Source organism: Mesoplodon mirus (genome assembly GCF_964341445.2).
Source record: "Mesoplodon mirus genome assembly, chromosome: 3".
NCBI lineage: Eukaryota > Metazoa > Chordata > Mammalia > Artiodactyla > Ziphiidae > Mesoplodon > Mesoplodon mirus.
The window spans coordinates 160,438,316-160,464,515 of NC_138978.1; the positions used below are offsets into that span (position 1 = coordinate 160,438,316).

Here is a 26,200-nt window from a genome sequence, read left to right on the forward strand (position 1 = left end):
TGGCAAGTCAGTGAAGCAGGTAATACTAGATTAGAGGCTGAGAAGCAAGCCATCAGTTTCTTCCAGTAAGCGATAGTAAGGGCTGAGGTAGTCATCCCCTTGAAGATGAAAGTAGGAGACTTGGGATTGGGATGAGAATGAGGAGTGGCATTCAGGAGGTGGTGCCATTCATGGGGATGGAGAAAAAGGAAAGGAGCAGATTTAGGGAGAGATGAGAATCTCTGTTTGGGACATGTTCTAGTTTTGTGGGTCTGAAGTTCAGCAGAGAGGCTGGGGCTAGAGAGAGAGGCTTGGGAGTCACTGGGGTGTAAGGGGTAACAGAGGTTGAGAGTCTGGATGGCGTGCCACTGGTGACCAACATGTTACCACACCTTGCTCGCTGTTCATGACCCTCTAGGAAGTTTGTCTCCCAGCAAGACTGGCTGTTCTTTGAGGACAGGAATACTTCCCATTGTAGCCTTCAGTATACAGCGTGCAACTCAGTGCTAGGAAAATGGTCAGGAACAGAACTTCTAGAGCAGAAAGGAATCTTAAAAATCATATTAACATGAGAGAATGAGGCCCAACATTGTTCAACCACTTGCCTGTGGTCACTCAGCAAAACAGCCACAGCTCTGGCTGCAGGACCAGGTCTTAAGACAGCCAGCCTTGTGCCCTTTCCAGGAGGCCACATTGCCTCAGGGCGGTGAGTTGAGAGCACCCAGGTGAGTGAAGGAGCTTGGGCTCTGGGGCTGATCTAGCTTCCTGGAGCCTCAGTTTCATCATCATCAGGATTGTTAGGGGTTGACTGGGTCCGAGTCTCTTGTGAAGCAATGAACATAGTGCCGGGCTCCCTGTCGGTGCTCAATAAATGTTTATTTACCATTCATTTCCCTCAAGAAGATAGGGGGTTTGGAACAACGTGGTCAGGTTGGAGCTGTGACCTGAAAGGCTGAAGGCTGAGCAGCACGATCTTGGACATCAAATCAGCCCTCAGCAATCAGTTAAGAGCCACCGAATAAAAACATGTATATGTATAACTGAATCCCTTTGCTGTACACCTGAAATTAACACATTGTTAATCAACTATACTCCAATAGAAAATAAAAGGTTAAAAACCAAAAGAGCCACCACTTTCCTCTAGGAGGTTTAAAGGCGCTGCTAGCTCAGGCTACCTCTGCCGAGTGTAGGCGTGGTCAGTGTCCCCTCCCTCCTCCTTTCACTCTCCTTTCTAGGCTCCGCCCAGCTGGGCGGGACGCTCCAGACGCTCCAGACCCTGGCGGAACTGTTTCCTTGCTGGTTACAGTGTTTTGAGGGTTAAGTGCTGCCAGAGAAATCACCAAGGAGGAGGCGTCTGTGTTTAGAAGGTAAGGTGGGCAGAAGGAGGAGAGCTGGGAAAGCTTGAGAAGTTGTTTTCTTTAAAGGATTCCTTGGGCTTTGGGGACTGGAGATGACAGTGGGTGTAGAACTGGAGGAGAGGAAAGAGCACACAGAGCCAGCTGGCCAGCCCCAGGGGGCCCTTTGGGCCTGAGCCCACCTGAGATTCCCAGGGTTCTGTCACAATCCACACATTATTTATGCAAGTCATCTCCGTTTATCAGGCGCATCTTGTCATGTGGAGAAAATGAAACTGAAAGCAGGACTCTTCCCTTAAAGTGTTTTTGACGGGTTATTTTTATTTTCTACTCTGATATTTTACTTGAGGTTTCTCTTATTATCATTATCGTCATTTTTATTTGCATTTCCTCAAAAGGAGTCCAAGATGTGGTATTCTTTTTTTTTTTTTTTTTTTTTTTGCTGTACACGGGCCTCTCACTGCTGTGGCCTCTCCCATTGCGGAGCACAGGCTCCGGACGTGCAGGCCCAATGGCCATGGCTCACGGGCCCAGCCGCTCCGCGGCACGCGGGATCCTCCCGGACCGGGGCACGAACCCGTATCCCTTGCATCTGCAGGCGGACTCTCAACCACTGCGCCACCAGGGAAGCCCCCAAGACGTGGTATTCTTAAATGATTGTATTACACTGAAGGTAGCAGTTGGAGGTGGGCTGGAATAAATAAAAGACCAGAGGAGGAAAGAAGCTCGAAGAAACCCCGAGTCTTCCAGGTTTCTTCGAGCTTCTTTCCTTCCCTGGTCCTTTATTCCAGCACGCCTCACACTCACTGTCACCGGAAGTGTTTACACAAACATTGGGTCCAGAGAGTTCATTACCGGGTGATTGTGCTTCCGCTGCACATTTGATTAGACCTCTGAGGTAGGGGCTTTGACACTGTCGGAGGGGTGAGATTGCTGAAAAATGGTTGCTCTGTGAATTTTGCAGCAGACGTAGTTATGCAGATATTCAGGTAACAGTTTGCTGCCATCTGCTATTTGAATTGGGTCTAAATTGCTCAGAGCTGATCAAGGGCAGTTGGATTAAACTGACCCCCCAGGTTCCCTATTTGTATAGTGTGTATATGCACATGGGTGAGGAGACTGGGACTTGTTAACTTTTGTTTTCATAAACGAACGTAATTAGCTCTACCATTTATTGAAGGCTTAATATTTCCCCCTCTCCCTACTTCAATGCACTTTTTATGGGGGACTGTATTTATTGTTGCCCCCATTTGAGGGAACAGAAAATTGAGACTCAGTAATCTAAGGTTACACGATTAAGAAGTAAGAGTCTAGAATTACACGATCAGGGGCTCAAACTTAGATTTTGCTGAGTTGGGAGTCTGAGTTCTTAACCATACTCTACACTAGTTTGAATAGGACTGCACACGTGCAAAGAACCAGGACTGTGCTGAGCAGGTTCAACCAGAAACACAAACTGATGAAAAACACATATTTGCTTATTAAATGAGGGTTCTGGTTTTTTAAAAAGGCCATCTATTTCTAGTAAGAGTATGTTTATATGGCATTGGAAAAAAATGTATTAATATAGGTTGAGAATCCTAAAAACAATCATAGCCTTTGTCTCGGCATTCAGTTCTTTGAAATCTATCATAAGAAATCTATTATAAGATCTATCATAAGAAAACAAGCTAAAATAAGCTAAATTTGCTCCAACATTATTTAGAATTGTGAAAAAAATAATCATTTTGAAACTCTGTTTTAAAAGTTATTTTAAAAATTTGCTCCATAGTAGAGAACTGAAAAACCTCTCTGATGGCATATTGCATAGCCATCAAAATGTTTTAAAACCCTTGTAATAACATAGGACATTATTTATAATAAGGCATTAAATGAAAGGAGGCAGGATACAAAGTTACTTACAGAGCATGAGCCCAACTATTTTTTAAAAAATCTATAGAACTATACTAAAATATTAACAATACCTGTTCCTGGGCAGTGGGAGAATAAAGTAATAATTTTCTTGTTTAAAATTTATATATATTTTAATATTCTATATTTAAAATTTCTATAATAGATGTATTTTGAAAAAGTTGCTAGTAAAATTAATTTCTCGAATTCAAATGTTTTCTTTTTTTAATAAATTTATTTATTTTTGGCTGCATTGGGTCTTCGTTGCTGCGTTCAGGCTTCCTCTAGTTGCTGCGAGCAGGGGCTACTTTTTGTTGCGGTGCACAGTCTTCTCATTGTGGTGGCTTCTCTTGTTGTGGAGTATGGGCTCTAGGTGTGTGGGCTTCAGTAGTTGTGGCACATGGGCTCAGTAGTTGTGGCTCACGAGCTTAGTTGCTCCACGGCATGTGGGATCTTCCCAGACCAGGGCTCAAACCCGTGTCCCCTGCATTGGCAGGCAGATTCTTAACCACTGCACCACCAGGGAAGTCTAAATGTTTTCTCACTATTATAAAATTATAAAGTTCCTCTCTCATCTCCAGGTGGAAAGTCAGAAGACTTCAAGAGTATTGTCCTTCCTGTTACTGGTGGTCTGTAGCCAGATAATTCTGATTGACCCTGACAGGATTTTCTAAGAGTTCCACGTTTCTTTGATCAAATCCCAAGGAGATAAGTTTTTCATTTTCTTGAAAAAAAGGCAAAAAATTTGTAACCAGTGGTATTTACCATCATGGAGACCAAGAGCCCTAACAATCCTCAGGAAAGACCCACACCCGCTACTAATGGGAGGGCTTCAGTGGAAGACAATAAATTGTTGATTAAAGCTACTAAAAAGGAAGACATTGAGTGGATCCAGCAATTGCTAAAAAAAGGGGCTGATGTCAATTTCCAGGATGAAGAATGGGGCTGGTCACCTTTGCATAATGCAGTGCAAAGTGGCAACGAGGACATTGTGAATCTTCTGCTTAATCATGGTGCTGAGCCTTGTCTGCGGAAGAGGAATGGAGCCACTCCCTTCATACTTGCTGGCATCGCTGGAAATGTGAAGGTGCTCCAACTTTTACTTCCAAAAGTAGCAGATGTCAACGAGTGTGATGTTCATGGCTTCACAGCTTTCATGGAAGCCTCTGGGTATGGTAGAGTCGAAGCCTTAAGGTTCCTGTATAACAATGGAGCAAAGGTGAATTTGCATCGAAAGACAAAGCAGGATCAAGAGAAGATTAGGAAAGGAGGGGCCACTGCTCTCATGGATGCTGCTGAAGAAGGGCATGTAGATGTCGTGAGGATCCTCCTTCACGAGATGGGGGCAGATGTCAATGCCCGAGACAATATGGGCAGAAATGCTTTGACCTATGCTCTTATGAACTCTGATGATGAGAAGGTGAAGGCCATTACTCGCCTTCTGCTGGACTGTAAGGTTGATGTCAGTGTGAGGGGGCAAGGAAGGAAGACGCCCCTGATCCTGGCAGTGGAAAAGAAGAACCTGGGTTTGGTGCAGATGCTTCTGGAACAAAAACATATAGAGATCAATGACACAGACAATGAGGGCAAAACAGCACTGTATCTTGCTGTCGAACTCAAGCTGAAGGAAATCGCCCAGTTGCTGTGCCACAAAGGAGCCAGAACAGATTGTGGAGACCTTCTTGCCATAGCAAGGCGCAATTATGACCATGACCTGGCAAAGTTTCTTTGCCAGCATGGAGCCATAGAAGATTTTCACCCTCCTGCTCAAGACTGGAAGCCGCAGAGCTCACGTTGGGGGGAAGCCCTGAAACATCTCCACAGGATATACCGCCCTATGATTGGTAAACTTAAGATCTTTATGGATGAAGAATATAAAATTGCTGACACTTCTGAAGGGGGCATCTACCTGGGGTTCTATGAAGACCAAGAGGTAGCTGTGAAGCTATTCTATGAAGGCAGCACACGTGGACAAAATGAAGTCTCCTTGTTGCAGAGCAACCGAACCAACAGTAATGTGACATTCTATGGCAGTGAGAACTACAAGGGCTCTCTGTACGTGTGCCTCGCCCTGTGTGAACACACACTGGAGAAGCACTTGGCCGACCACAGAGGGGAGGCTGGGCAAAACAAGGAAGATGAGTTTGCTCGAAATGTCCTCTCATCTCTATTTAAGGCTGTTGAGGAACTACACCTGTCTGGATACACTCACCAGGATCTGCAGCCACAAAACATGTTAATAGGTAAGTCCCCAGTGTTCTCTTAGAAACGTAGGGTCTTTAGTTACGAGAGGAAAGGATTTTCATGGCAGAACAGGGAAGAACTAGAGTCAGTGTGGGTTGTTCAGTTTGAGGATTAATGTAACAAATCCACAGTTACAGTGCAACCTCTCCTGCTACCAGGTATAACTCGTATTCCACGTGGAGGTCAAGGATACCAATGGAATAGCAGGCTAACCTTATATTGCCCTTGGCAAATACAAATATGAAGGTAGGTCTTGGATGGAGCCAGCTCCAGAAGTTTGAATTCTTGGAGTAGTCTGCAAGTCAGGGAACCTAGAAAGGGTGTTCCTTCAGAGAAGGTGGCAGTTACAGTGAAACTTAATTGCAAAACTGAGGTTAAAATTGGGATCCAGGTTAAGATGTGACACAGTGAAACATACTGCAAGCAGGCCGAACAAGTCAGTGTCCACTGCTGCAAGCCAAAACCAAATAAACTAAAGCAACATTCAAGGATACAAGCAGAGCTGAGGGCTTCCCTGGTGGCGCAGTGGTTAAGAATCTGCCTGCCAATGCAGGGGACACGGGTTCGAGCCCTGGTCTGGGAAGATCCCACATGCCACAGAGTAACTAATCCTGTGTGCCACAACTACTGAGCCCGCGAGCCACAACTACTGAGCCCGTGAGCCACAACTACGCACCTAGAGCCCATGCTCCACAACAAAAGAAGCCACCGCAATGAGAAACCTGCACACTGCAACGAAGAGTAGCCCCTGCTCACTGCAACTAGAGAAAACCTGCACAGCAACGAAGACCCAACGCAGCCAAACAAACAAACAAAAAAACAAAAAAAACGAAGCAGAGTAGGGAACAAATGTATGGACCCCAAGGGGGGGAAAGTGGGGGGGGGGGCGGTGAGATGAATTGGGAGACTGGGATTGACATATATACACTAATATGTATAAAATAGATAACTAATAAGAACCTGCTGTATGAAAAATAAATAAATAAAATAAAATTCAAAACTTCAAAAAAAAAAGAAAAAACAAGCAGAGCTGAGTGTAAAGTCCCAGGGGACAAGGGGATACAGTAAAAAGAGCCTTGGCTTCAGCCATATTTAAGGAGCCTTGCAGCCTTGTCCCACCACTTTGTAACCTCAAGCAAGTCACTTAATTCTGTGAGCATTGGTTTCCTCACTTGAGACTGATAATACCTCCTTCATAAGGTTGTTATGAGGTCTAAGTGCAGTATGTCAAATGGACAAGTCATCTGTACATTGTAGGTGCCCAACAAAGGCCAGGTACTTGTCTAGAGGGCTAAGCAGAAGCAGATACCTAACCTACAGATATGCACTGACATTTAAGCTTGGTGTAAGGGACCAGGGTAAAAAGAAGAGGTGGGTACTGAGAGTCAGAGAACAGTACTTAAGGTCCTGGAAGAGAGAAATAGGTAGATGTAAGATCTGGTTTTAGTTTGAGGACAGGTGCTTGTGGCACTGCTTCCTGGATTTAAGCAACTTCGCTGGGGAGACTGACAAGGGCCAGAAATATGTGCAACTCTACCCAGTAAGGAAGAGTCTTTGAGGTTCAGCCAAAAGTGAGGTCCTTCCCAAGTTTACCTGCTGATCTTGATGCAAGAGGGTCACACATCACGTTCTAAAGAAAAATAATTTGTGACTACCTATTCTTTGAAATTTCTAGCACCACTTCTTCCATTCTTAAGCTTGAACAGTAAAGAACCGATTATATTTCTGCCTCAAGGTGGCGAACCAAGCACATACTGCAGACTCTTCCCTGTATTAACTCCCTCAAATGATGGGAAAAGATTTTTAAATGAATTCATAACTGAGATCAACATTAAAAAAAGAATTCCTAGAGGACAAAATCCTTGAAGAATCATGGAGAGACTAAACATAGATAGGATGCGATTGAAGAATAATACAGGAGCCCAGGACAAATGCAAGAAGCCACAGAGAAACATCACTCATGAATGTAGGAACAGTGTAGAAAAGTGCCACTCCAAAGTGATGGAAGCCAGAAGCAGGAGAGGACCAAGGACCAGCTAGCAGGCAGATTGCTGCATCAGTCGACACTAGGAAGATCAAACCCTGGGCTTCCCCTCTTCCCCAGGGACCAAGCATCTATGACAGACCTTTCTTCTGCAGACCGGGGGACTGCTTGAGACACTGGGTCATTGGTGATATCAAGAGAAACAAAGAGCAGTCAAACATGCAAGATTTCTGCCAAAGCAGCTACTAAGTGGCATGTCCTGCTTACCCCAGAGCTTCACTGAATAAAACGCAAAGCAGAAGCTCTGACGACTGCTTCCATCCCTCCACTATATTGGGTGGCGTTAACAGAAGCAACTCGCAGGACGTCAGGGAGTCCCAACCGCAAAGTAAGGCTTACAGTCGAAAATCACTTAAGATATTGGAGAGGTGCCAATACTGTGAAAGAGAGGCATGAAACAGAAGAACTTACACCCAAAGAAACATAGCTAACCAAATGTGTAAGTTTCCATGGCTGTTAAAAGAAATTGTCACAAACCTGGTGGCTTAAAACAACAGGAATTTAATCTCCCGCAGTTCTGGAGGCCAGAAGTATGAAACCAGTTCCACTGGCGCCAAATCAGGTGTCAGCAGGGCCAAATTCCCTCTCTACACTGTAGTACAGAAACTGAGCGTAAGTATTAAAACTTTTTTTTTTTTTTTTTTTTTTTTGCGGTACGCGGGCCTCTCACTGTTGTGGCCTCTCCCGTCGCGGAGCACAGGCTCCAGACGCGCAGGCTCAGCGGTCATGGCTCACGGGCCCAGCCGCGCCGCGGCATGTGGGATCTTCCCGGACCGGGGCACGAACCTGTGTCCCCTGCGTCGGCAGGTGGACTCTCAACCACTGCGCCACCAGGGAAGCCTGCATTAAAACTTTTTATAGCACTTTAACAATGTCTGTTGAAACTAAAAATAAAAAATTGGGGCGTGTAATAAACAAATCAAATGTTAGAAGAGATGTGAGGTATTCCATTAGGTACTTTCAAATTTCAGTAGCAGAAAACTCGACTCCAAGTGGCTTAAATAAGTGAAGGGAAATTATCACTTCACATAATTGAAAGTGGTCTGTGGTTATGATCTGCACCCCATCTGCCCCTTCAACCTCATCACAAGCAACTTTCTGACTCTGTCCCTCCTCCCCAAGTGCACACTTGGGCCTTCCTTCTGCCAGAGTGGAATTCTCCACGCATTCCTATCTGGAATTCTCTCTTCCTTCTGTTCCCCATCCACTCACCTACCCAAATTCTACTTTCTGATCTTTTCTATCTAGGTGTCTCTTCCTCTGTTTTTTTTTTTTTTTTTTTTTTTTTTGGCTGCACCATGCGGCATGTGGGATCTTATTTCCTCAACTAGAGATTGATCCCATGCCCCCTGCAGTGGAAGTTCGGAGTCCTAACCACTGAACCAGCAGGGGATTCCCTAGGCATCTCTTCCTTAAGGAAAACTTCTCCACCCTCCCTGCACCACAACCCCCCCCCACCCCCGTCGCCCAGCCATGTAGCTCTTCTTGTGATACACTTTTAGGACATCCTGCACTTTGGGCTAGCATTGTCAAAATTGCAATTAATTTAATGTTTACCCTCCTTTAGTATTGGTCTCCTTGCCCAGAGACTCTAAACTCTGTAGGGCCAGGACTGTGTTCTCCTTCCTCACCATCATTTTTTTCCCCTCACTAAACATTTGTTGAATGATTTAATGGGTTCCTTTTTGTTAGACTCTGAGTTTCCTCACAACTCTGATGTCTAAGTTCATAATGAAAGGAGTTTGAGAAGCACAAAGTTGTAGTGGCCATCATCCTATGTGGGGTTACCCAACCTTCCTCTCAGACTCCTTTAAGGCACCTCTTCGAGGACAAATTACTGACTCACCCACCTTTCATTTTGTTCCTGACCTCTCTCATCCATGCATCCCTCTTTCTGAAGACTTAGTGGCTTCCTTTAAGGGAGGAAGATTCTGAAGGGGGCAAGGAGGCAGTGACTCATTACAAGCACATGGCTTATTCGTGGTAACAGATTACAACGTCTTAGTGGGCAGTAACTAGTGGGCTTGATTTGGTGGAATGCTATGCTTAAGGTGGTCTTGGATTTGGACCCTTGTTGTTTAGTTGTTCTTTAGCTATAGGATGTAACCTTAACTCCTGCCAGCAGCTTCTTTACAAATCTGTGCTCTTTGACCCCAGGAGTTGCATGACTGGGGAGCTGGTTATTCTTATCCTCATGCTTCCCCACCCCTTGGCTTGGAACAAATAAAATGTAAGTCCTGCTCTTGGCAGATACCTAAGAGATCAAACGACACAGTGCACGTGACGGTGTTTTGAGAAGCAAACAACAAAGCAGATATGAGCTTATCATTGTCTTCCTCAGAGATGATAGATTGTACATTGTGTTCCAGACTTATTTCAATTAATTACAGCATGGAGAATGAGGATTTTCAATGCATCTCTACAAACTATCCCTTAGATTCCAAGAATGGTGCTTGGCTGGCAGATTTCGATAAAAGCATCAAGTGGACTGGAGATCCACAGGAAATTGAGAGAGATCTAGAGGTAATTTCTACAAACAATTTATTTTTCCATCTTTCTGCTTCCTTCTTTGTTCATTACCTTACTCCCTGTGGCCAGTTAGAGGATGTTCCTATTTCAACCAGAAGGAAAGACATTTCAAGGCATTTCCCTGGTACTCATTGCCTTCACTCCCTTGCAGACAGCCAAGTGGGTGTGGGGTTGGCCATCGCCGTGGCCCCTTTCTCTATCTCTTTAGATCTCTCTCTGACCCCACAGGCTGAATAGTAAATACACTGAGCATGCCACACTTCTTCCAGAATTACCGCCAGGAGATTTTCTCCAAAATAATTCCACAATTCCTGTAGGAGGTATTTTCTGCCTAAAGACAAAGTAAATGAGATTTCTTTTCCCACTCTATTCAAACACGTATGCCAAACTCCTAGGAGGGCCAGCGACTAAGGCCCTCTGAAGCACAGCGGAGGGATGGGATCGATCCGCAACTCGAAAGAGACTAAACTTAGCCCCAAAGCTTAAGATCCTGAAAGAACTGTTTCTCCAGAGAGGAGACAGAACAGAGACGTAGCCTCTGCAGACCACAGCTCCCAGATAGATTCTGAGCTTGCCAGGGCAGCTCTCGCCTGGAGTTCTCCAGGGTGCTGAACTTCCAACCCAATAGACAAGAACTCTCCATCCATACCTGGCCTTTCTGGTTCAGTGGCTCCAGATTTTAGCTCCTTCCCTGACTAGTGTCCTTCCCAGTGCAGTTTCTATGCTGGCCTCCTTCCTGGTCCTTCCTCCCTGCTGTGCCCTGACTCCTGGGGCCTTCACTCTATTCTGCGGGACCTGGTCTGGCTCCTTTCTCTGTGGCCTGACATAGGCCTGACCCAAAGTCCCAGTTCCCAGCCAGACTCTGAGCATCCCCCTTGTTTAAAACCTTCTCCCTTTCCCCTGTTTATCTAAATTCTATCCGTACTTTGAAGTCTAGCTCAAATTCCTCTTCCTCTAAGCAGTCTGCCCTGACAACTCTGGCCTGGGATTATCTTTTGTTCCTTATAAACCTAAACCTATAAACTATACTACCTTGAAGAGGGAGTATACTAAACTATACTACCTTGAAGAGTTCTCTATGCACAAGCCCATGCCTTCTCTCCCTGACCAGGCTGTGGAATCTCCTAGAGATTCTACCCGTTTTCCATTTGCTCATAGCCTGCGCCACACCCTCCAAAGTTCCCCAAATAGAGTGATAATTCATAAGCACTCTTAGCTTGATTTATGGCTTTTGTGTAGGCCCTGGGACGGCTGGTCCTGTATGTGGTAAAGCAGGGAGACATTCCTTTTGAGAGGCTGAAGGATCTAAGAACTGAAGAGTTGATTCAACGTTCTCCAGATGAGGAAACTCGGGACCTCATTCATCACCTGTTCTTCCCTGAGGACAACGTGAAGGCCCATCTGAGTGGCCTGCTGGGTCATCCTTTCTTTTGGAGTTGGGCGAGGTAAGGAAAACTGAGTGTATATTACAGGCCTCCAGGACAGAGACAGTGAGTGTATTAGTCAGGGCTCTTTATATATATACAAAATAAGGAAATGCCTCATGCAATATTGGGGCTGAGAAGTTCCACTATTTGCCATCTTCAAGCTGGTGACCCAGGAAAGCCAATGGTGTAACTTAATCTGAATCCAAAGGTCTGGGAACCAGGGGAGCTGAAGATGTAGATTCCAGTAAGGGTCTGAAGGCCTGAGAACTAGGAGAGCTGAGGGCAAGAGAAGAGCCATGTCCCAGCTGAAGCAATCAGGCAGAGAGGGGCGAATTTCCCCTTTCGTTCTATTCAGGCCCTCCATAGATTCGATGATGCCCACTTACATTGGGGAGGGCCGCCTACTTTACTGAATCCACTGGTTCAAATGCTAATCTCCTCGGAAACATCCTCACAGACACACCCAGAATAATATTTAATCTGGGCCCTGTGTGGTCAGTGAAATTAACACATAAAATTAACCATCATGGTGAGGTGGGCAGGAGTCAGGCTGGGAATCAGCAGACGCAGGCTTTTCTCTCAGCTTGGCATTTCCTGGCTGGCTGTCATTGGAGCAGTGACTTAACGTCTCTGGATCTGGTTTTCTCCATTGAAAAATAGAAAAAGGATGAGGGAAAACAGAGAGAGAGAGAGCTCTCCCCTTATGCAGATTTGAGAGACATGCTTTTACTACTCTTATCAAAAGCCAAAATCTAATAGTTCTGTAAAGAGTGGGAAGGATGGAACAACCGTGATGATTCTATCATTCTCAGCCGCTACAGGACCCTTAGGAATGTGGGAAATGAATCTGACATCAAAAAGAGAAAGGCTAATGGCGAGATCCTCCAGCGTCTGCAACCTGAAACATCTGAACTTTCCACAAGTTTTGCCCAGTGGACAACTAAGGTATGAACAACTCCTACGGTCTGGGAGTTATTCCAGAAATAAGAATCTGTGTCATGTGTTACGTTGGTTTTCCTAACTTTTTTATACTATGGGCCTGGCCCAACCAAGTGGTGAGAAAGGGGATTTTCCTTTCCCTCCTCCCATCCCAGGTCCCCTCTGCCCTTTTGAGTCTCTGCTCCAGGCCAGGCCCTCCTGAGAGACTCATCCAGGCTCCTGTTTAGGATGGCCTTGTCACAGCCCAAGAGCCTTTTTCTTTTCTGTGACTCTTTCTCTCAAGCCTTGTTTTCTGAGCGAGGTCTGACTAATAATTCTATTTCCACTGTGACAAGAGCAGCTGATTAAATAGAGTTTAGCCCAAAGGAGGTACTCCCCCATGGGGCATTTCCATCCAGGGAGACTGGCTGCCTCTGCTGTCCATGAATAGCCCAGCCTGAGCATCCATATACGCACCTATTTTCTGTATGAGAGAACAGAAAATGAAAAAAAAAAAAAAAGAAAAAAAGATGATCTTTCAAATTCCTCCTCTTCCAGAGAAGGTCCACTCAATGTAGTGGAACATAAAAATTAATCACCATTTCAGCCTAGTCAGTACTATCAGAACTTTCGTTATTATTAATGAGCAGACATCTATCAAGTACCAGTATGTGTTAGGCCCATGCAAGGTCAGAGATATACAAAACAGAGTACAGCATCCATGTGGGGCGGAGAGACCCACAGAATGATGGCTGTGGGATACATGCTGGGTACCCCAGAGACATGGACAAAGCATTATGGGAAAATCCATAACTCTCAAGTCTTTGAGTGAGACCAGCAGCTTCTGTATCTTAAGCCTGATGTAGGACTCTTGCTTCTTCCAAACCTCTTCATTTCTGTGTCTCATTTTGCTTTCCTTCCCTTGCTTGCCTCTAGACCACATATCACACTCATAATTGCTGGCTTAACGTCTCTCTTTCTTGCTACACAGTAAGTTCCACGAGGGCAGAGACCATCTGTTGTCTTGTCTGTCATTGTATTCTTGGCATGGAGTAGGTGTGCCATGACTCTTTGCTAAATGAATGTCTATAAAAGTTCAGCTAAAAATTAAACTTGTAGAAACAAAGACATTTGAAACAAGAGCAGATGATAGTAATAGCGAACGATCACATAGTGCTAACTATATGGCAGCTGTAGTTCTCAGGACTTTCCATGAGTAACCACAGTTAATCTTTACAACAGCCTCTGAGGCAATTAGCTCCATCTTGCAGGTGGGCAAACTGAGGCACAGACAAGTGATTTGTTTCAAAGGCACAGAATCAGTAAAGGGTGCAGCAGGATTTGAAGCTGGGCACTCTGGCTTAAAGGCCATGTGCTAACCTGTAGCTGATAGAGATTGTCATTTTCTTTTTCTTTTTAATGTCTGAGACAGAGAAACAGTACTACAGGCAACAGAAAGGAGAAATCCAACCTCAAGACTGAAGTGCTAATAAAAGTGGTTGCAAAAGTAGAAATAAGAGAAGTATAGAGCACAAAGCACAGAAGAAGCAGGTGATGAAAGCTATTGCTTCCCTTCTTTTCTCACTCTCCACTCAGTGTTAAATGGAGCATTATTTTCAGACCATATAGGAAAGTCGTTCCTTGAAGGTTAATTATCTGGCCTTTACTTTCTGTTTGCAAGCAGAAGCAGGTTTGAGAAAATGCAGTGGTGTTGGGTAAATTATCAATCAAAGCCCAAAGGTCCAGAGGCATAAGAAGGAAGGACAGAATTGAAATGAAGAGGAAAGTACAAATAAAGAAGAGTGCTAAATATCACTAGAGAGATAAAGGTTATGGAGGTGATGGAACGTTATCAGTCATCAGATGTGATGATACAGGCAGGTTCTAAGGTGCAAAAATGTAATTTTAAAAAGTGTTTCCAGAGAACGAGATACAACAACGAGGAACCTGGGAGACAAAGGGGTTGGAGAAAATGGGGCTGAACCCAAAGACTCTATCATTCAGAGAAAGGAGCCTCAGTTTTATTTATAAACATGAAAAATAATGGTAGAACTACTTTTTTATCCTCAGATAATTTACGTAAGATTTTATTCTGATTGTACTTCAAATGACAAAAAGGATACCCAATCTACTGTAATAGAAGGTACAGAATTGAAAAGCGAATAGGAAAATAGAGATACAGAAAAAAAGATAATACAAATGAGACCAAATATTAAATGTGCCAATTCCCCTAGAGAAACATTTAAAACTGGTTAAAAATAAAAATATAAAAACGTATTTAATCAACAAGATCCTACTGCATAGCACAGGGAACTATATTCAATACCCTCTAATAAACCATAATGGAAAAGGATGTGAAAAAGAATATGTATATATATGTATAACTGAATCACTTTGCTGTACCAGAAATTACAACATTGTAAATCAACTATATTTCAATAAAAAAATGGGAAAAAAAAAAGGCCACGCACTAAAGTGGCTCACTGCACAATGTTATGATGCCGTCAAGTCCACCAAATCATTTAATTGCCAAGGAAGTTGAGGCTCAGAGGTGGAACCCCAAATACTCAGGGCTGGAAAGCCAGAGGTTGGCAGAGCTGGGAAGAGAATTCTGTTCTTTTGTCTCTCAGTTCATTGGTTCTTTCCCTGAAACTTCATTGACATATGTTGAATTTTGATTGACTTCAAGTCTTTTCTTTTCGTTTTCATTTTCAGCTTTGTTGTCCTGTTGATTTTGGTGACTTGCCCATTTTCCTGGGCGTGCAACCAGTTTTCCAGTGTGGACTCCACCTTCTTCATATGGCTGCCTCTCCTCGCACACATACATGCTCAGCATTTCTCACATGTGCTCCACACATAGTACCCCCAGGCAGGCTTCTAGTCACCAGTTAGTCTTCCTAAGGGACCCTCTGGCTTCATGGTTGTTGCATCTTATTCTCTTACTCCAGACTCTTTCTACCTATCAGAGCCATCTACAAGAGGAAGGCATTATTATTTTTATTCATTTATTTATTTATTTTTGTGGTACGCGGGCCTCTCACTGTTGTGGCCTCTCCCGTTGCCGAGCACAGGCTCCGGATGCGCAGGCTCAGCGGCCATGGCTCACGGGCCCAGCCGCTCCGCGGCATGTGGGATCTTCCCGGACCGGGGCATGAACCCATGTCCCCCGCATCGGCAGGCGGACTCTCAACCACTGCGCCACCAGGGAAGCCCAGGAAGGCATTATTGAGAGCAGCTGCCCTGGGACACCTAGGGACAAGGAGAAACATGTAACCTTTGGAAACATAATTACAAACAAAAGAAAACAAAGAACCACCACACTCACTATGGCAATGGCTGCAACGCCTGGTTTCAGTCAGGACAACCCTCTTGAAGAAGAAGATGTAATCAAGTATGAATTTGGAAGGGTGGCCACAAGGATAGTGCTACTGCAGAGTATAGTGAGCAAATTTCCTCGTATAGTAGCCAACGATTTCCTAAACCATGTTTTAATGTAGTTAATTTCTATGAAAACAATTCTCTTGGAAAATAGATACACGAATTTAAAGTTATTTATAATTCCACATCCAAACACAACTACAGTTAGCGTTGTGGTGTATGGTGCTTACTTCCATTCTTTTCTTTGTATTAATTTGCTTTATTAATTAGTGGAAATTTTGGCATATATTCAAATTTGTATTCTGCCTTTTTGTATTAACATTCAGGATTTATTTTGTGTTGCTACCACATTTTTGTGTAATTTTTTTTAGATTGACAAATTTGTGATGGAAAAAATGAATGAGTTTTATAAAAATGGCAATGTTTATCAGGACACTGTGGGTGACCTGCTGAAGTTCATCCGGAATTTGGGAGAGCACATTAATGAAGACAAGAATAAAATGTAAGTCATGTATGAGAAGTCATGTATGGGATGAGAATAATTTAAAAATTCCAGTTCTAAATTTATATCTGCTATTTGAAGGAAAGAAGAAAATTTATTTTGATGAAAGTCATTCCTCCTTCTGTTTGGAAAAGGGCCATCACAAGGGTCTTACAGTCAACAGTGGACATGCCCTGCAGCTTCTCCTCTTCCTTTTCAATTTTTGCTGAGCCCCCTTGAACAGTAGGCTAGCAATTCTTGTGTGAAGAAATACAGGGGACTGCGTGGCTGGGTAAAGCAAATGTAGCATTAGAAGAGTAGCCCCGTGTTAATCCAATTAGCTTTTGCTACCAAAATTCTTAGCTGTAAGCTCACAAAAAACTTGAAGTTTTGAGGGCTTTTTTGGATTTCAGCATTGTAGATAAGGGACTGTGGGATTGTATTATGTACATTTTATGGATAATAAAACTGAGGTTCATAAAACTTAAGTTGCCAAAGTTTAGTCCATTAGTTGAAGAGTCAGGAGATGAATCTTGCTCTGTCAGATTCCAAAGTCCTCATTTATTCTGCTATAGAAACCAGGGGAGCAAAAAAAAGATTTCCAGGGCCATATGCTATAAAGGGGGGATGCAGAGTTTGGGGCAAGCATATCAAAATATTTATGTTTCATTTCAGGATGAAGTCAAGAATTGGAGAACCTTCCCAGTATTTTCAGGAGAAATTTCCCGATCTGGTCATGTATGTCTATAGGAAACTACAGAACACAGAATACACAAAGCATTTTCCAAAACCTCACATCTAAATAAGCCTAGGTGTGATGGAGGTGGTGGTGGTGAGCAGGCTGGCCAGCCCTAGTGCCTTTTGAATTCAGGGAAGTACTTTTTTGCTGTGGAATCCTGGGCGAGTCACAACTCTTTGAGCCTCTTGACATTTTTTTTTTTTTTGGCCACACCACGTGGCGTGTGGGATCTTAGTTCCCCCACCAGGAACTGACTGAAGCCATGCCCCCTGTAGTGGAAGCACGGAGTCCTAACCACTGGACCACCAGGGAATTCCCTGGGCCTCTTGACTAACCTGGTTGCTTGTGAGCAATGAATTGGATAGCTGATGTGTCAGTTCCTGGTGCCGTGCTCAGCATTCTCCACGTTTACAACAAAAAAAGCATATGCTCAAACTACTCTAGTCCTTTTTAAGGGTAAAGCTTAGTGGCAGGAGCTGGGAGAGCATCCTGCTAAGATTCCTCTTGTCAACTGCACCAAAGGAGTGAGTTCCTAAACCTCTAATGCTTTATGTTTTCATCAATTATCTCATGTAATTCTCCCAACAACCTTGCAAGATAAGATTAATATCCCCTTTTAGGAACTGAAGAGCCTGAGAGACTCAGGGAAATTGAACTACTTGCCCCAGATTATACTACTTGCACAGAGCGCAGTATAAATGGACGTGGTGTTACTGTTACCTCTCACTCGGCACCTTAGAACTTAATTACTAGCTCAGAGCTCTTCTACATGAGATCCAAAAGGTCAAATGGGCTCTGGGTGGCTCATTCATTCATTCAATATTCGTTGAGCACTAACTAGTATAAGTCTAAGCACCGACTGTATGAAATGCATTCCTTCTAGAATCACCTGTGTTGGTTTTCTATTATGTTAAGGCTGTATTTCTCAACTGTAGGCAATCTTGCCCTTCAGGGACCATTTGGCAGTTAAAATGTCCATCAAAGCTGAGGGTAGGGGGTTGTACTGGCATCTAGTAGATAGAGGTCAGGGATGCTGCTGAACATTCTATGATATGCACAGGATAGCACCCCCGAAACACAGAATTATCCAGAAGAACAGAATTATCAGTGACACTGAGGTTGAGAAATTCTGCCTTAGTGGGCTGTGTTACCTTTGAACTGGCTGGGAGCCCAGAACTGTGGATTGTGTGGCTCACCTCACAGAGGCGTGACTCGAGTTTGATGTCTTGCTTTTGGATCTGCAGTGAGACAGTTCCAGTTTCACTCCCTCAGGAAGTCCTCTGAATGCCCTCACTTTCCACACCCCTGTCTGAGTGTCCTCTCTGGCTCCCTAGCACCCATGGCCACACCAGAGCATGTTTCTCTCCACCCAGAGCATGATTCTTCCCCACTGGAATGATATACGTATATAATTGGCTCCTTAGGACCAATGACATATATATATTTTTGATGTGTATCGTACAGCTTAGCAAAATGTCTGCCACATGGTAATGGCCAATAAATATTCATTGAAAAATGAATGATCCATCTTCATACATGAGTAATAATGCTAGGACACATTTTGATGGTGTTTTATAACTTATAAATTATACCTGCATATTTTACTTCTTTAGTTTTCAAAATAATCCTGTAAGATAAGTGTTGTGATCCTCATTTTGCAGATGAGGAAACCAAGGTTAGAGACGTGTTGATTTACTCTAATGCATAGGAAGAGTCACTGTCTGAATTTGAAAAGATTTTCTGGTATGAAGTCTGATGTTCTTTCCAGTTATCCTCACTGTGGTGGTGAAGATGAAGCTTTGTAATGAGAGGAGCTGGGAGAAAAAACAGTATCTTAGGTTCTTTCTGAAAAGGAGATGGTCTCGACTTCCCTGGTGGTCCTGTGGTTAAGGCTCTGCACTTCCAGCGCAGGGGGTGCGGGTTCGATCCCTGGTTGGGGACTAAGATACCATATGCCACAGGGCATGGCCAAAAATAAATAAATAAATAGAATTTAAAAAGGAGGTGGTCTAAAAAGGGTGTCACTGAATGAAATTAACAAGTACTGGAAGAAACAAACTTAAGACTTTTCTTTAAGGTTTTAGGAGCAGCAAGGTTGCTTTAAGTTTTAAAAGTAAGATTTGTTTTTCTGATTTGTAGTGAGTACTTGGATATGACAATCAAATGCCCATTTGTAAAGCATACTCAATAAAACTTTGAATTATCTGAATGTCTGATTTTCTCTGAGTGACATTTCTACTTTAGAGAGTAGTGATATCAACAATAGAAAATGCTCAGTGATTAATTCCTGGGTAAGTTTTAAGAAAGGCATCCTGCTCTTTAATAATGGGAAAAGGAGCCTAATCTCAGCCCTCCATTAATTCGGGAACAATACGCACCTTGGGGGTCCTTGTAGAAAAGGAAGGGTCTGATGACTGTACTCTCTGCTTTAATCCTCTAAGGGTTTCTGTGGACATGCTGCAAATATTTCTTATTCAGTTGCCATTATCACAAACATTTAATTGAGCTTGTAGTTCACGTTAGGTACTGTGTTAGGCAAAGTGATTCTGTGCTTGGGCTTGTCAAGCAGAAGTGCCAGTTACACAGAGACGAGGGGAGCTTGCCTGCCTAGAATGCACTGAACAAGCAACATAGGAGAGAAAATGATGGTAAGAATAATAGTTACCACCTCTTGAGCACCTACTGCTTTCCAGAGCCTAATGCTTTTATATATGACATCCCATAACAAACATGACAATGCCATAAGATGTAATTATTCCCATTTTACAGAAGAGGCAACTAACGCTCAGAAAGGATTGCTAAGTTGCCCAAGTTCATATGGGTAGTAAGTGGAAGAGCCAGGGTGCAAACCCAGGTCTGCAAGTCCAAAGGGTGTGGTTTTTCTGGAGAGCCAAAGATAGGGAGTTCAGGTAGGCTGGATGGTCTTTGTGAGCGTGTGTATCGGGGCTTTCATCCATTCCTTCCTATTAAAGCCTAGGAGGTCAAGGTTACCCACGGCCTTCATAGCAACCAAATCCAATGGTCCTTCTCTGTCTTCATCAACCTCACACCACAGTTGCTTCAGCTGACTACTCTTTTGCTCTTGCACCTGTCTTCTTTAGCACCTGCGGCACCACACTTACCTGCTTTTCCTCCCCAATGGTTGCTCCTCCACAGTGTCCTTTGCCAGCTCCTTCTCTGCTCAACCCCTAAACATGGAGTGCCCCCGAATTAATCCTCAAGCAATTCACTTTTCCTCTTTTCTCCATGGATGATCTTTTCAAGTGCCATGACGAGTATCATCATAAATAGACAGATGATAGCCATGTTCTGAAATTTATCCACATAATTGCCTACAAATCATCAGTCTTGTTTGCTTCTTTTTTCCCATACGCCCTACATCCCATCTATTAATAAGTGCAGTTGGTTCTCTCACCAAAATAAATTCTAAATCTGTCCACAAACTTTTGTGTCTGCTGTGCTCAAACTACCATCATTTCTCATTTGGACTGAAGCATGAGCCTTGTAACTGACTATTGTGCTTGCATCCTCATGCCCCAACAATCTCTTCTCCACAAAGTGATCTTGAAAAAATATAAATCACGTCAGGTCACTTCCCAGATTAAAATCCTTCAGTGACTTTCCATGGCAGTTAGGATAAAACCCAGCTGTTCCCACCACACACAGGGCGTTATGTGAGCTGACAGTGTCTATACAGTCGTGCCCATTGCTTTGCTCTCCTACCTTGAAGGCTCAACTCCTCCCACACTGGCCTTATCTCTGTTCCTCAAAAATGCTGAGACCAAGTCGAGGTCAAGATGGTGGAATAGGAAGACTTGGGGTTCACTTCTTCCCACAAGTCCCCACATCTCTCCACTTCTCCCCACATCAAGAATACATCTACAAGTGGAACAATTCACACAGAGCACCTGCTGAACACTAGCAGAGGACCTTGGACACCTAAAAGGACAAGAAAAGATCCCTGCATAACTGGGTAGAACAAAAGAGAGAAAGGGAAGAAAAAGAAAAGAGGAAATGGGTTGGGACCTGCACCCCTGGTGGGGAGGTGAAGGAGAGGAGAGGAGTAGGCCTGGGGAGCTGCACCCAGGGAGGTCCCCCACTAGTGGCAAAATACGCTGAAATAGAGGGGGGGCTTCAGGGGCTATCAGAAGAAAGTGCAGTGGCCCGTCTGTGGCAGGCAGGACAGAGCAAGACTTGCACAGATGGTCTGGGCCACAGCCCTGCACGCCCCAGCCTGAGATGGGTGTCTGCCAATGCTGGTAGGGCCTAGGTGCTGAAGTGTGGGGTTAGGAGAGTGGACCTGGGGAAAGGACTTCTGTTGGCTGTGCGGAGATGGCCTGAAGGGACGGGAGTGAGGACCTCTGCAGCCGGGAATGCTGCTGGAGGAAGCGTGGACTGCCTTGGAAGTGAGGCACCATTGTTGAGTGGCACGCAAAGGGCAGGGCCACCATCGTGGGCCTCTCTCCTCACACACCAGCACCTGCCTCTGCAGGCACTGCGTGGGACTCCCAACAGAGCGAGCGTTCATGCCCCAGTCTGTCACAGCTTCCTGCCAGCCCGTGCCTCCGTGGGCCCTAGAGGGGGATCCCATGGGAGTGAGCGTGCACACACCACCAGTCATAGCTGCCTTATTGCCCGTCTGCCTGAGCAAGCACGCATGCCCCAGTTGGTAGCCACCTCTTGTCCCTCCAATCTAAGCAAGCAAGTGTGCCCAGTCAGTCGCTGCCTTCACCCCCTCTCATCTGGGTGGGAAGCAGATGCCTCAAGATGGCCCACAATCAGAGGTGGGGCTGAAACCAAAGCTGAGCCCCAGAGGTTGTGCAACTAAGGAAGAGGAACTGAAATCTCTCCATGCAGCTGCACAAGCCATGGATTAACCCCCTGCTATAGGCCTGGTATATCCAACGCCTGCAGAAAATCTGAATGGACGAGTGCTCCCACAGCTGAGACCAGTCTAGCTTCAGCAGCTGTGGAATTTAGGGGCAAGTGCACATGGGAGTTGGGCCAGGTCAGAGTCTGAGCTGCCCCTACAGTGCTCATAGCAGGTCCAGAGACCTACCTAGAGGTCTTGCAGGGCCTCCTGGGGAGGCAGGGGTTGGCTGTGGCTCACCATGGGGGCAAGGACACTGGTAGCAGAGGCCCCAGGGAATTTTTTTTGTTTTGTCTTGTTTTAATTTTTAAATTTTACTTATTTATTTATTTAATTTTAAAATACATTTTTAATTTTTCTATTTTTCTTTGTTTTTGCTCTTTTTTTGTTTTTGTTTTCTGTTTTTTTTTGTTGTCATTTTTGTGTTTATTTTTGGTTTTCTTTGCTTTTTTGTTGTTTTTTTTGTTTTTTTGTTTTTGTTAGTTTTGTTTTTATTGTTTGTCTTGGTTTTTTGTTTGTCTATTTGTTTGTTTTCTTTCTCTCTTTTTTTTGTTTTTTGGCTGCGCTGCGTGGCTTGCAGGTCTTGCTTTCCTGGCTGGTGGTTGAACCTGAACCCTTGTGGTAGAAGCGCCAAGTCGTGGCCACTGGACTGACAGAGAATTCCTGGCCCCAGGGAATATCACTCGGCATGAGCTCTCCTGGAGGTCTCCATCTTGGCACCAAGACTCAGCTCCACCCAACAGCCTGCAAGCTCCAGTGCTGGACACCTCAGGCCAAACAACCAGCAAGACAGGAACACAGTCCCACGCATCAGTAAGCAGGTTGCCTAAAGTCATACTAAACTGACAGGCACCCCCCAAAACACACCTTGACATGGCCCTGCCCACCAGAGGGACAAGACCCAGCTCCACCCACCAGAGTGCAGGCACCAGTACCTCCCACCAGAAAGGATACGCAAGCCCCTGGACCAACCTCACCCATCAGGGGGCAGACACCAGAAGCAACAGGAACTATGATTCTGCAGCCTCAGGAAAGGAGACCACAAATACAGTAAGTTAGCCAAAATGATATGACAGAGGAATATGTTGCAGATGAAGGAGCAAGGTAAAAACCTACAAGACCAATTAAATGAAGAGGAGATAGGCAATCTACCTGAGAAAGAATTCAGGGTAATGATAGTAAAGATGATTCAAGATCTCAGAAATAGGGCCTCCCTGGTGGCGCAGTGGTTGAGAGTCCGCCTGCTGATGCAGGGGATACGGGTTCGTGCCCCGGTCTGGGAGGATCCCATATGCCGCGGAGCGGCTGGGCCCGTGAGCCATGGCCGCTGAGCCTGCGCGTCCGGAGCCTGTGCTCCGCAACGGGAGAGGCCACAACAGTGAGAGGCCCGCATACCGCAAAAAAAAAAAAAAAAGGATCTCAGAAATAGACTGGAGGCGCAGATTGAGACAATACAAGAAATGTTTAACAAGGACCTAGAAGAACTAAAGAACAAACAGTGATGAACAGTACAGTAAATGAAATGAAAAATACACTAGAAGGAATCAATAGCAAAATAACTGAGGCTGAAAAACAGATAAGTGAGTTGGAAGATAGAATGCTGGAAATCACTGCTGTGGAACAGAATACAGAAAAGCTGAGATTCCAGCCATGGCAGAATAGGCCCAGGGTCTGGACGACTAACCACCACATCCTATTGTTTCTTAGGATGTCTCAAAATGTATTTTTTGGCAGGCAGAAAAGATACTAACCAATAACTGCTGCCTTAGATGGTGCTGCTCTGAAGAGTGGGGTAAGGCCTTGGTTTTTGTTAAATTTCACATATAAAATTGATTTACTTGAGGAATGAAAGAACAGAGGTTGTTGCATAAACAATTGGTGCCATGAGAAGCCAAGGACAGCTTTGCCTATGTGACATGCCTATATGGAATGTCAAGGTTTCAGGATTCAACAGGATGGTCTGTAAAGTTTTACAAAGCTGGAGCCAGAGGGGTGAGGAAAGTGGACGAACACAGAAGCACAGTAAAGTATCACCAGTCTCAAGTTCCCATCGCCTTCAATTCTAACAGATATATATTTGTTTTAGAAGAAATTTTAATTCTAGTCAATGTAAGTTACTCAGTCCTATGGAAATTTTTTTAAAAATGGAACTGGGGTCAGGACTAAAATAAGAAACAATGCAAGCATAAAATAAAATTCTACAAATAAGTCCAAATATATCAATGATCACAGTAAATGTAAGTATCTTAAATTCCCCTGTCAAATTAATAGATTTTCAGAACAGGTTAAAATAAAAAGTCAAGCTATATGTTTATTATAAGATATATGCTTAAACAACTGGGCACAGAAAGGCTGAGAACTTAGGCATTAAAGTAGACTAGAAAAATAATAAAAGAAAATAGATGTTATAATACTAACATCAGACAAAAGAACACTAAAGATGAGAATCACTAACATTAAAAGGGACAAATATATTTTGTCCTTTCTATTACCTTCAACTCACAGAGAAGATATAACAATTATCAATTTTAATGCATTAACACTGTGGCCTCTATATCCATAAAATAAAAACTGATAGAAATAAAAAGAGAAATGTTTTCCAGATAACTTTTGGGTTAAATAAAAAATAAATAAAGTAATAATGACAATATAAATGGAAAAATTATTCAGAAGTGAATGACAGTGAAAGCGCTCTATGTATCAAAACCCATGGGATGGGCTTCCCTGGTGGCGCAGTGGTTGAGAGTCCGCCTGCCGATGCAGGGGACACGGGTTCGTGCCCCGGTCTGGGAAGATCCCACATGCCGCGCAGCGGCTGGGCCCGTGAGTCATGGCCACTGAGCCTGCGCGTCCGGAGCCTGTGCTCCACAACGGGAGAGGCCACAACAGTGAGAGGCCTGCGTACCGCAAAAACAAACAAACAAAAAACCAAAACCCAGGGGATGCAGCGAGAGTGGACTCAGCTCAAAGAGAAGTCACCTTGCCATTTCCTGAGCCTTCAGGCTCTTTACACTAGCACCGCACCATCTGCTACAATGACCACTGTCCACATGTGTTAAATTTCCATCTATTACAATGAAAAATTTGCTTCCCTAGTTGCACTGACCACATTTCAAGTGCTCAATAGCCACAAGTGGCTAGAAGTTATCATAGTGGACAGCACAGATGTTAGGAACTTCTCATCCTTGCAGAATGTTCTGCTTGGCAGTGCTTCTCTAGAGTTTGCCAGGGAAGTTCCAGTATGTCAACTTTGCTGACCGTAGGCCGCCATTGAGCCCAGGTTTCAATTGGCCAAACTAGCCAACTATCGATATTTATACCATTCCCAGATGCTCAAGCCACGTATTAAACCTAGAATCTCAGGAGAGTCAACTGATATTGATAAATGAGGCTCAATCAACTCTTCAATTTCATTCTACATAGTCAAACACCTTTGGAATTCATTCACATCCACATTCCCCATACTCTTGCCAATGCTGATTGGTGAGGTCTTGTAACCTTTTTGGTGGGTCGATTCCCTCTCTCACCTCAGGCCAGGTCTTGTACCCCCTTGTCTGGGCTGTGTTGAGATCCACCCTTGTTAGGGACATGGAGGTATTAAGAGTGGTGGGAGTAGGTCCTATAAAGACTGGTATCCCCTGGTGATGGGACCGTCCCGGGTGCAGTCACTGAAAGGTGTTTATGCAGAGGAAGACTTTTTCTCTCAAGTGGGAAGATGGGTTTCCTCCATCAGAAAGAGAGGTCCTATGGAATTGGGGAGTTCAAACCTCTCAGCCTCCCCTGTTTCCCCATTCCAGATCTCAAGGTCCCATGCCTTCCCCCACGGGAGCCCTTGTCTTAGCATTAGAGACTGGGGGGGGGCAGGCCTTTAATTGGCCCTGCCACTCTACAACACACCCAGTACAGCACTGGGTTCTTAGCCATGTTGGCCCTGCAACAATAAGAACTGACAGATTCCCTTCAAGTTGGTATAAAGGCTTTAGAAAGTACTTGATGCTAGAACCTTCCCTGAGTTTCTGGCAGTTTTCTAAGACATATCCAGGGATGATTCTGACCAACCTTGAACCTCCCCCAGGAACACCTCCTGTCATTGAACTATTCTAATCTGCACTCATCATTCAGCATGACATTCTCTAATTAGTGTGTAATTTGTATATTTCCTGTGCATGTCTGAGTCTACTACATCTTTAACTCTATTGTAAGCTTTGTGAGGGCAAGATTATCTCACAACATTTAGTAAATTCATATGTATTGAATTCCTGAAGGCATTCTGGCTCATCCTGGCATTTCATGCCAGACAAGTGGCAGTGGCTGTGCCTGGGGCCCCTCAAGAACATGGGGTGGTG

General features: G+C 44.3%; 1 protein-coding gene and 1 long non-coding RNA gene across 2 annotated transcripts in view; one reads left to right on the forward strand and one right to left on the reverse strand.

Moving 5' to 3' along the window:
• Positions 1-1,107: 1,107 nt before the first annotated feature.
• Positions 1,108-19,189, forward strand: RNASEL (ribonuclease L). The gene is given in 8 exon segments (XM_082614682.1): positions 1,108-1,346; positions 3,806-5,467; positions 9,950-10,035; positions 11,281-11,486; positions 12,281-12,413; positions 16,136-16,266; positions 16,921-17,042; positions 17,045-19,189. Coding segments are annotated over 7 exon segments (2,208 nt in total). The 5' UTR covers positions 1,108-1,346; positions 3,806-3,993; the 3' UTR covers positions 17,101-19,189.
• The window catches only part of LOC309800523, a 32,232-nt gene continuing 10,319 nt past the window's right edge, over positions 4,288-26,200 (reverse strand). The window contains exon 3 of the long non-coding RNA XR_014293471.1: positions 4,288-4,422. This is a non-coding gene — a long non-coding RNA (uncharacterized lncRNA). The remainder of the gene's footprint in view (positions 4,423-26,200) is intronic.